Source organism: Mixophyes fleayi, unplaced genomic scaffold, assembly GCF_038048845.1.
Source record: "Mixophyes fleayi isolate aMixFle1 unplaced genomic scaffold, aMixFle1.hap1 Scaffold_1512, whole genome shotgun sequence".
Taxonomy (NCBI): Eukaryota; Metazoa; Chordata; class Amphibia; order Anura; family Limnodynastidae; genus Mixophyes; species Mixophyes fleayi.
The window spans coordinates 34,163-45,963 of NW_027445958.1; the positions used below are offsets into that span (position 1 = coordinate 34,163).

At 39.2% G+C, this 11,801-nt stretch overlaps 1 protein-coding gene across 2 annotated transcripts in view; it reads right to left on the reverse strand.

Annotated features, from left to right (window-relative positions):
* Window positions 1-11,801, reverse strand: part of MOB4 (MOB family member 4, phocein) — a 44,265-nt gene that overhangs the window by 17,846 nt on the left and 14,618 nt on the right. The window contains exon 2 of one of the 2 annotated variants that reach the window (XM_075194105.1): window positions 6,349-6,411. The exons of the other annotated variant lie outside the window; for it this stretch is intronic. Within the exon in view, the coding sequence (XP_075050206.1) occupies window positions 6,349-6,411 (63 nt within the window). The remainder of the gene's footprint in view (window positions 1-6,348; window positions 6,412-11,801) is intronic. 2 annotated transcript variants of the gene reach the window in all.

Here is an 11,801-nt window from a genome sequence, read left to right on the forward strand (position 1 = left end):
GGGTCCAAGCTCAGAAACAGAAAGGAACGGATTAGATTTTGGGTCTAATCTGTAGGTCACAGGATTTTCAGATATTTTCAAGCAGGTCTTTGAAGCACATGATGTTTATTTGTTCTTCACTGGTTAAAAAAAAAAGGTACCAGTGATCAGGTCAGATGATACAAGAATAAACAATTTTTCAATACAAGCCAGTGCTTTTTATAAGGTTTGGACACAGCCTCAAAAAGGGTAACCCAGCCCCCTTGAAGTCTGAGCTTTTTTTAGAAACAGGGTGTCATGTGTTCACATGCATTGCAAATCTAACAATATTTACACGTATCGGTTATATCTTAAAAACCTTGCTGCGATTTCCTGCATTTCTTCCAACAGTTGCAGAATACACATTTCAAAAGAAAGGTACAAACACCAAACAAGTCATTTCCCCACATCCAAATACACAAAATACCTCCATCCACAAAGGCTCATTGTATCAGATATAAGGCATTTCCTTTAGCAAGGTTAAAACAGAAAAACACATTTTCTACCCTGGTCTCAGAAATAACGATTTCCTATATCAAAATATACACAATATCAAAAGTAGGTGCATTGGCAATTATATAAATAAGCACCCTGCCCTATTTCCTTTGAATAAATTTATACCAGAAGTTATATTTAAGTGATCCAGTCACAGCTACCATGTAGCTTCTGGCCAATGTGTTAGGTCAGGGGGAGCCATCCACAGCAACCCTGATCTGAAAGCAAGAGGTCAGGGGTACCAGCAAGGGGTACACTAGAAGCGAGAGTTACCCAGTAGAACACGATTCTTGGCGCCGCTAAGGAACCTAGTGGTGGAAGCATCAAAATCCACTTCTACTGCGGTTAGACAGCATGTGGGAGAAAGAAAGGAGACTGTGGCAAGGCAAGGGTGGCACAGGAGGTCCATCCTGTCACACTTTCTATCAGCTTTTGGAACATGTTTGCAAGGATTTGCATCCATTCAGCTCGTGAGGTCAGGCATTGACGTTTGGCGATAAGGCATGGCTCACAGATGGCATTCCAAATCACCCCATAGTGTTAAATGGGGTTAACATCAGGGCTCTGTGCAGGTCAGTCAAGTTATTTCAAACTCGGGAAACCATTTTTTGAAGGACCTCAGGAGAATTCTACCTGTAGCTGGGTGCAAGCAATATGACTGAAAAACACATACCTTACAGATGCCCAAAGCTTGAATCGGATGCTGCCGTGTGGAGCCGAGCTTGGCACACCCTTCCTGCACACTGACTAGATGTGTACTCCCATTCCACACATGAAAACTGTCGGAAGTGTCCTTTGTGATCAAAGATGAATTGAATGTTCTTGAATTCACTGGTGTATAGTTCGTATCTGGGCATGCACAGTGCAATTTAAAATAAAATATAGCGAACATCAGTATTTGTGTTCCTAAATGAATCAGGTTCATTACTTTAATGAGTTTTGGCGACAAAATTTTAATTTCTGGGATAGAGGCTCAAAGTAAATACATTCTCTACGACGATTCAAAAGTTGGTTTAAATTCTTGCAACATGCTGTAAATAAAAGGTTGAAAGCATTTTCTAGATGGATTGAAATTTAGGACAAAAGGTATTATATGTGATCAATACCTCATCTATCTTGACTTCCTTAAAATTATATGGAATATGATTGTATGTAATGTGTCAAATCGAAAAAATTAATTTTATTGTCTGAATAGGTAAGTGGAGGATTTTGTGTCATAATTGACAATTCTGCAGATTGAGAATATTGCTCCTTAGTGGAATGTATTGCTTAAGGATAAACATTCAAATACTGTAAATGACAGATGAAGCAGATTCCAATTTGATTTTTGAAGAGAAAAACAGATGTAGATATGTTTGTATTAACATTTAATATGAAAATGTGTCTTTCATATTAATAACTGGCAAGAAACTATTCTCTCCTGTGTATAACACTCCATTACATTATACTTCTAAGTACACAGCAAGTACTATACATTTTTATTTATAACATTATAGACCACAATGAAGAAGAAATGGTAGAAAAGAGTTGACACCAAAAAGGAGAGTGTAATCTCATGTCGTCTGCATAGATTTAGGAGAATCCGCAAAGTATATGTATACACACACTTTTGTAACCAGTCACACAAAATGAATGCTGAAACGCCATTTTGACTTGTGTGTGCATTCCATTAAATGCTTTAGTAAACAAGGTAGAGTCGAGGAAATGCCAATATATCTTGCCAGTGCGTTGTCTCAGCGCTTACTACGCAGGCGCAAGGAATCTATTCTTAGCTCTTTCACAATGCATATGTAATCAAGGCCTTTCCAGAAACATCTCCGCTAGGGCGTCTTCTCTGTGCTTACTTCACATGCTCAAACTTCTTCTCTGTATTATACCAATAGAAAGTCTGAAAATCATGTTCCTATCTTATATGCAAATGACTTCAGGGTCCTGGTCAATAAAAGTTAGAAAGCTGCGAAATAAGCGGTCTGAGCTTGGATCACTGCAGGATGCCAAGTACTCTGTTACCAGTTTGTTCATCCTAGTTTTCAAGATAATGTGCTGTCAGAGGCACGGAGAAAGATGGGGTCCTAGGATAATCTTTGCTTAAACATATTTGCTAGAAAAATCTATTGACATAAGTAACATTTTAATTTCCATTATACTTTACTTTCTATTATACTAACGCTTTGTATTATATTACTCTTATATTATATCTTTCACAGAAAAAACGATACACTTGTTAGCGTGTCTTAGTTGGCATCACGCGTTATTAATCCTCTGTAACCAGAGCCTGCATTTTCCAACTTTATACACACACTTAATAGTGTTTAAAGATTATACAGTGTAGGACCTGCATGGTATGAGGTACCCTTGCCACTGGGATGCAGGCTTAACATGAGGCATCAGTTCATATATGGATCAAATCATTTTTCATTTTGCTAGATACACATATACTCTTGACCGTGTGGGTATTTACCAGAGCCTGTGTTTGGTCATGGACAATTGTATTGTCGCATTTTCACGAGTACGGAGAAGCAGTGATGTGAAAGTGCAGGTTATGAATACTGCCCTTCAAGGAAGACTGATTGAGCACAGCGATAAGGTGTTTAGCAGAAACGTTGTGTATCGAGAGGTTTTAGAACAGTAAGACAATGGAGATTAAGGATGTGGCGATGAAGATAAAGGATGAGGTGATGGAGAAGAATGATGAGGTGGTGACATGTGCACAAAACCACGTTAAAAAAGGGCGCTTACGTCGGGAAGGAACGCTCTTCCCCCTGAGGAGGCCTGGCCTAGCCTAGCCCCAAATGCATGGCAAGAATCTTTTTAACACCTTAAGTAGCTTGATTTGACTAGAATGCATGAGTATCATGCACGGGTTAACACATATATATATTAGTCAGTAGTCAGTTAATTATAGACTGCAAAAGAAACCCTTTAATAGGGAAGTGATTTGCTAGCTGCCTATAAAGAAATCTGAACTATGGCACTGTGCTCAATCAGGCAAGAGATCCCCATTTAAATAAATGAAGGCTATCCAAGTACTACCATAGGAAAGTGTATTGCTGACTACCTGAATGATAATCTAAGGTCGGGCACTATTCTATAGAAAAATGAGTTGATTTGAGACAGATAGAAACAACGCTGACTCGCGTTTCGCTACGGTTCTTTCTCAAGGCAAACCGGAGATACATTCTGACAGCTTATTTATATTCCCATGACACCTTCATTTGGATGTCACTAACATTCCGCCAACCCAGAGGTGGTATTGTCAGTAAGATTACCGTTAAGATGCAATATATACTTTTCTTTCTTTTTTGGTCTTTTGTAAACTATATGTGATTCAGGTGCACCCTTCAGAAGTGAACTATATCACTACCCGGAACATAGAGCTATTTGAAATGTTAATATAAATATAAGGGGGTGTAGAAAATAACTACCTAGTGCGGTCTCTAACTACAAATAATTAAAGCCATTCAAGACAAGCTTACTCAAATATGGTCTCTTCCTAGCACATCACTAGAATCACCCCAAAAAGTAAGCAAATGTTCAGGTTGTGATGATTTAGAGTCAGATATTTGAATTAAAGCAAAAGTATGGGGAGGTGTCACGACAAGAAGAAATAAAAATATTAACTCTATCCCCAAACAGCTGGACAATTAAACATACTGTAGAAGAATTTTATGTCACAATACAAAGTAAAACAAGAAAACTTAAAGCAACCCATGGCATACTAGCAGAATCTGAAAAATATAGAGGGAAAGCCCTCCATTTACAAATTGTTCATCAGGTACACTAGTTTTACGAAGATAATGAACATTCTCGGATGTGCCCTGGAGAGAGTTTGTGAATTATTTTTCCTCCTGGAACGTTTATGGAACTTACAAACAGAAAAGGCAACTCCTAGTAAACTTGAAAAGACCTTTATCTTATTTTCAGACTGTTTTCCAGACATTCCAGTTGGTTTTGATCCTTACGACCTCTGTGGCATGTTGGTTTTGCTGCAAGATGTATGCATTTGTGTGTGTTTGCGAAACTCACAAAAACTAAAAATTGTTGATTGTTGCTCTACCACCAAAGATTGGCAACAAAGACTTAACTGAAAGCCTTGCCTATGCTTTAATCTCAAAAACATGTATACTTCAACAATGTGACGAATGTCCAGGTCTGGAAGCGCTTCAGAAAATAGTTGATAGCGACATGGATGAGGACAATTGTTTGTAAGCAGTAGGTCCACATTGACCAAAGTAGATTGGTTACAATCACTAGTAATGTGGAACAATTCCGTGTAGTGCTGTTGATGATGCAGCAGCCCATCTATACACAAAGTCCCAGGTTGAATGCCTACGCCAGTTGAAGGAAATTAGAGCAGAAACTATTACTAGATTTTGCATAAAATTATTAATTTGCGTGTGAGGATGCAATGCAAGGATTCCACTGGGACACTTCACAAGCCACACTCCACCCATTTGTTGCATATTTTAGGCAATATGATTGTGACACTTTAAACTTTGTGAGTCTGTGCGTTATAAGCGATACCCGTAACAATGAAGCCATAACCGTGCATGCCTTCATTACGGTAGTTATGAAACACTTATCTGAACCATTACCAAAATTGGAGTATGTCCACTGCTTTAGTGATTGTGCAAGAGCACAATACATGAACATATGCTTCCATAAGGATGACTAACATTCAAGCAGAATGGAATTATTTTTTTTGCCACATCTTATGGTAAGAGTCCATGTGACGGCACTGAAGGAACAGTTAAACATCTAGCAACCCACACCAGTCTGCAAGCAGTGGAAACCTATCACATTTGCCCCTGTATAACTGGGCAAATGAAAATATACGTGGCATAAACTTTTTCTACATGTCACAAAGTGAAATACAAGACTGCAAAACAAAGTTGCATAGCCGTCTAGAAACAAAAAAATGGCAGGAACACGTACTCATCACAAATTTCGGCCTATTAATAATGGAGCTACACATATACCGCTTGTCATTAGACGACATGAAGACAGCAGGAAACAGAGCTAGTGTCACTACAACCAGTCACAAAAAAAGTAGACAAGTGTGACCTGCAATAAAAGATTAGGTACACTTATAGCGCTCCTCCAAAAGCTATATATACACCGGATTCCACTAAATCCAGTAAACATAGAATAGCATACAGAAATATAAGTACATTAGGAGCTCATGGCTACATAGAGAAATGTAAAAGACGACCTTCTCATATATTCTTGTGATATATGTAGATAAACATGTGGAAACAATAAACAATATAGTGTAGTATGTTTACCTATAATTGTCCTCCACCACAAAAAAAGACCACCAATAGTCCCCAATAGAATGGATAGATAAATTTCAAGCTTTAGGAGGTAAAGTGCATTAGTCAACCACATGTTATGTATAGAGCACTCTCTTTCAATAATGTGCTTACAAGAAACTTTTATACTTGCAATGTATCTAAATCAACTTATCCACAAATCAGATAGCAGACATACAGGAGAAATATATTGTCCACTCCAATCAGGAAAAAAAACTTAATATAACTTTATTTTGATATTAAAAAGTGGATTGTAAAATAGTTAGGTGCAGGCATGGCCGATGAGGGAAAAGAGTGAGCTTAAACAGCACTCTTGAGGAATGGTGTACAGAAATGGCGTGAGAACAACTTAATACACCCTTCTTTTACAGTAATTAAAATTGGTTACTTTCCCTGGTAATCGCCATCTGTATAAGGTGTTCTCTTTGGTTTGTAGAACAGCACATCAAAAAGATCAATTTGCTCTTAAACTTTTTCACGCATGGTGCATACACAAATTTTAAGAGCTTAATAAACATGTCACCTGTTGAACTGCCAAAGTACTGTCCATCTCTTCAAAAGACTCATCAGGCCAGTTGTAAAAGTCCTGGAAACACAAAAAAACAAAACAAAGTCAGATTCTCTCATTGTTAATTCCTTTTCTTCAAAAAGGACTCCACAGCAGACTTTACTATGGGTTTGCTTCAGTTTTGTTTAGCTAAAGGCAGGTTACCATAAAACGCCACCTCAGAAAGTATATAAACCTGCTCCTCCCTTTCCACTGTCGGGAGTACTTCCTAAGCAGTCTCTGAAAAATAAAACAACTTGGTTGGGAATATTGGGCTACCATTGAGATGCTACATACATCTAAAAGAACATTTCCAGAATTCGCACATATCTCACGCAAAACACTGAAAAAAACCTTAATCCATGCACTTATCTCCCGCATTGACTATTGCAATTCCCTCCTTACTGGTCTTCCCAAAAACAGACTCAAACCCCTACAATCTATTTTGCATGCTGCGGCAAAACTGATTTTCCTTGCAAATCGTTATTCCTCTGTTGAATCACTCTGTATGTCTCTACACTGGCTGCCTGTCTTCTACCGAATTCAATATAAATACTTTTACTAACCTATAAGGCCATTAACAAAGCTGCACCAACATACAGCTCATCTCTTGTCTCAAAATATCGCCTAACTCGACAACTCCGTTATACACTAGATCTGCGTCTCTCATCTACCCTCATTACATCCTCCCATTCCCTGTTACAGGACTTTTTTCAGGCTGCACCCACTCTATGGAATTCTCTCCCTCGCACAATAAGACTCCTCTGGTCTACAAACTTTCAAGCGTTCTCTGAAAACCTACCTATTCAGACAAGCTTATAATATTCCTTAACCACCCTCTTAACCTCATCGCCTTTAGCCTGTTACACAATTTCACACAAGACGACCAACATTGTTGTGCGACAGGATCATTTAGCTTATGAGTCACTTTTACCTTTGCAGTCTGACTGGGCCAAAATGCAAATTTATTATTATCTTTTATTTGTTAGGCGCCACAAGGTTTCCGCAGCGCCGCACATAGTACAAACAGTAGACTATACAGGGTATAACAGTACAGAACAATAAACAAAAAGTACCAATACTTCAGAAACTCCAGGCAGGCAGATGCAATAGACACGAAGCAGAAGAACGGGTAAGGAGACAGGAGGGAAGAGGGCCCTGCTCATACGAGCTTACATACTAAGGAAGGGTAAAACAGACCAGGCACAAGAGGAGCCAGTTGAGGGAATGGGATAGAGGGGAGAATGAGCGGAGGAGATGGGGGTTAAGTGGATGGTTGGTAGGCTTTGAGAAAGAGGTGAGTTTTGAGTGCACGTTTGAAGGAGCACAGAGTAGGAGAGAGGCGGATGGAGCGAGGGAGGTCATTCCAGTGAATGGGGGCTGCACGGGAAAAGTCCTGGATTCTGGAATGGGAAGAGGTGATCAGAGTGGAGGAGAGGCGGCGGTCATTGGCCGATGTAGACAACCTCATGTGTCAATCTCCCATTGTCCCATTTATTGTAAGCTTGTGAGCAGGGCCTTCTCACCTTTGTCTGTTTTACCCAGTTTGTTTTATTAGTTTATTATGTTTGTCCCCAATTGTAAAGTGCTACGGAATATGTTGGCGCTATATAAATAAATGATGATACTTCAAGGAAAATTAATTAATGGTAAAACAATTCACATTTTTCCCTCTTTACTCCTCCATAGCAGCCTTTATTACAGGATGTAGAGACACTATAAAGAATTACAAATTAGCCAGTCATGCTGCATAGTCAATTTAGCGGCTGACTGGAGAACATGTTTGCCAAACTGAGAATCACAAATGAAAGAATATCCAGATAAGGACTAGAAAAGGTTTGTTAGTTGTGGGGATTTTGAGAGCTTCAGTTTCCCATCCTGTTATGCACAACCCAGTTGTAGGTCTGAGAATTCTTTGCCCAAGACGTAGCTCATGTTGAATGGGCTTTCAGTACTTCAAGTACCAGCTACTCACTCCTCTTGTATGTTCATCCTTCTAATTAATCTGGACACAAGTGCTTTCTAAACAAGATACTTTTTCCGATGGCCTGCACACAAATAACCATTCAGTTTTACAGTTTTGGACCAGATCTAGAGAATTTAGATTCTTTTTATCTTCAGGTTGCGAGAAGAAAGTTGGTAGCACCATTCCTTGATTGATGTGGAATGCAAGAAATAGGTTTGGTAGAATTGCAGTATTGACTCTCAACATCACTCTTTAGGAATTCAAGAAAGGCTCCTAGCTCCATAGTGCTTGTAATTCCCAAACACTCTTGAAAAGTAGCTGCCACAAGGAATAATATTGTTTACAGTAATCCACTTCACGGGGACCTTTCGTAGAGGTTCAAAGGAGTCACCCATTAGCATATCCTTTTTTAATGCTTGGACAAAAACAAGCTATTTTATCCTAGAGATGTGCTCCCCAACCTGCAGCACTTGAGGTCTGTTGTATCACCTACACTGGCTCTGAATGTGACATTACTTGTCACTAATTTTGAGCTGTCCCCACTTTATAAAAAAAAAAATCAAGAATCGCTAAACTTTGAGTAACAAAGTGGGGGGGGGGGGTGTGAATAAGTAGCCCCTCTGGAAACTGTTAAGGAACATTTCTTTATATAAGCACGCTGACAATGTAGAGCATGATGGGGATTTAAAATGTCTATCCATGAGGTCTTCTAAAATCCCCAGGTTCTCATTTGATTATACCATGTTAATGATGTGCTTCTCCCATTGGCTAGAATTTTTAGAATATATGGAAATGGCTTGTCCCTCTCTTAAGGGTCTAAACAGCAGTGTGTCTGAGTCATTTGACAAGTCAGTCAGTCGAGGAAAGGTATTTGGAAACTGAAATAGTAAAAAAGTTTAGCCCAACGCAAGGCAAACATGTGTTGCAGGAATTCTATATTTTTCCATAAATTTGGGCCACTGTTAGGAGTGTTTTTCTCCCGTAGGTTCACTAGAGATTATAGATTAATAATTCCTTTTCTGATCCATGAGTGGAAAGGTTATAAATCCTATCCATGAGTTGTAATTAGTTGCAAGAATGTCTATTAAAGTCATATTTTGTTTCTTTATTACTTTCCATGTTATCCAGGAAGACATCAGGTTTTCAATTTAAAGTAATCACAGGCTGTGTCTAATATGTATAAAAACACAAAGAGTTTACCTGCCTCACTACCCCACTTGAAATATTTTTAGAGTATTCCAGACTCAAAAGCAAATGTCATAGCTTCATGAAAAATATATTTTTTCATCCTCTTTTTTCTTGACAAAAGTAGGAGATAAGTAAGCTATTGATATTAGCAGAACAAGTTTAACACAACTGATTAGCAATCAAGAGATCAAGAATAAAAGGTGTATGTTTTATCAGTGGGGTTGCATAGTCTCCAGGGATCTTCAAGATCATGTCTATTTTTCAAAAGATGTATAATCTTCTATTGGGAGCAAGCAGGAGTAAGTGGTGGACAGGATTTATAAAATGTGGGATGGTCAGCCATATAGAAAATAAAAATCGCTTCCCATGATTAAGGCTAGGTCCACACTACAAAAACTTTAGACAAGTTTGTTATGTCCAACGAATTTATGAAGAAAATTAAATTCCAGTCTGCCGATTCATGTGTACACACTATACAAGATTTTCCTTCGATCTGTGCTCTTTATCTGGCATAACCATCGGCAGCAACTAAGAGGATTTACAAGTCTGGTTATTGGCAAGATCAGCAACAGGTAGTCGCACAAATCCCATGAACAGTAGAAAATTGTATTCATTTTGTGTAGCCTGCTTCCTATTCATAACCCCTGCCCTGCCGTTTTCAGCCATTTAATGTTTGTTTACTGCCCTTCCTTTAGCAGGGGGTTGGAACAGATCAATTGATCGGACATGTGGAAGAACGAACATGAGTGCAACGCTGGCAGTGCAGGTGTTAATTATAGCTACCCCCCTCCCTCCTCCTCTGCAGAAAGTGTGCTAGGGAAATTGGAATCAGGCAGAGTGTTCTCAGGAGGGAAAGCTCCCATGATGCTTCGGCAATAGAAACAGATGAAAGGCAGCAAGTCAGGTAGTGCACCACAGAAGGCTGAGCACGGTTGCCGGGGTTCATAGTTTAAGGGCTTTGATGAGGTCTTCCCACAGTTGGAACCTGGGTTAGGCCCAAGAGGGCCGCTCGTGTTGGCACCCTTTAGCTTAGGGCTCGGCTTCAGTGAAAAATATATCAGGGAGTCAGATATGAAACACTCACCCCGTCAGTATCAAACAACCCTTGTAGGGGTGGGAGGGGGCACCTGCATCTTTTCTAGTCTATATGGTGGTGGATTAGAACTGGAGAGCTGCCACCACCTTTGGCTCACCAGAAGTTTAGTATCTGCCATTTTTATGGATTGATCAGATGATACATTTGCAAATCAACTTCAAGAACTGAAGTTAGAGGTCCCTCATGTGTCAACTTGCCTACGGTACTATTTTTCCCGAGAAAAATATCCCAACAGCCTTTCCTTATTGTTGTCAGAAAATGAATTTACAATTACTCACCAGATATAGGATTTTGGCACATTGATCAGTCATATCTTGTTTCTTATGTAGCCCATTTAGACTTCAGATGTTGTGTTTGAACAAGATGGCTTTGCTTGTTCATAACCCATGCATGTTGCAGCAGAAAATGTATCACCTGGACTGTTCTGTGGCTGACTCCTCTGACTCGCACTCTAGAAGGATGTTGCCAGATATATCATATCTTGACTCACTGTTTCCTTAGTTCTGCTACCAATGTTAGTTCACTGTTAAAAGTTCTTGGGGACATCACCAACGTGAAAGACAGGAATATAAACTGAAAAAAACTTATCCAGAAAGACATTTCCTGTGCAGCATTGTAACAGGGACATGACAATATCAAACTCGCTTTTGCTGATGGCCCTTACAATGGAATTTACAGATTCCAAGTGAAAATATGTTATGTACGAGCTTGTTGAGTCTTCTCAATCCAGAACTGTGTGAAAGCCCCTGAAGCATTCCCGACGAGAAACAGTCTAAAATAAAAAAAATAAAAAACACAAACATCTGCTTTCTTGCTCTGTGGAAACTTGAGTGCCTTGATTGTCAGACCTTCCAGGCTTTTGTGATACACTTCTATCTCAATCTTGTTTGATAGAGTTTTTGACCAGACAAAAGAATTTACTTTGGGATAATGACTGAACTATATTCTGTAGTGCCCTCTTTAGAAAGTTCAATACCCACTCTCTGAAATAGAGTGAATAGTCTTTGAAATGTCTCAGATAAACGATATGCCTTTGTGCCTAATTTCAACGCTTTTTACTAGATTGTGCATGTTCACCTTTCCCTGGTTGTCTATATTGAAGGTTTTCACCCCATAACTCTAAAGCCCTGGTTAACGATGCTATAAGGACTCCTGACTGAAAAAGATTCAAGTTTCCTA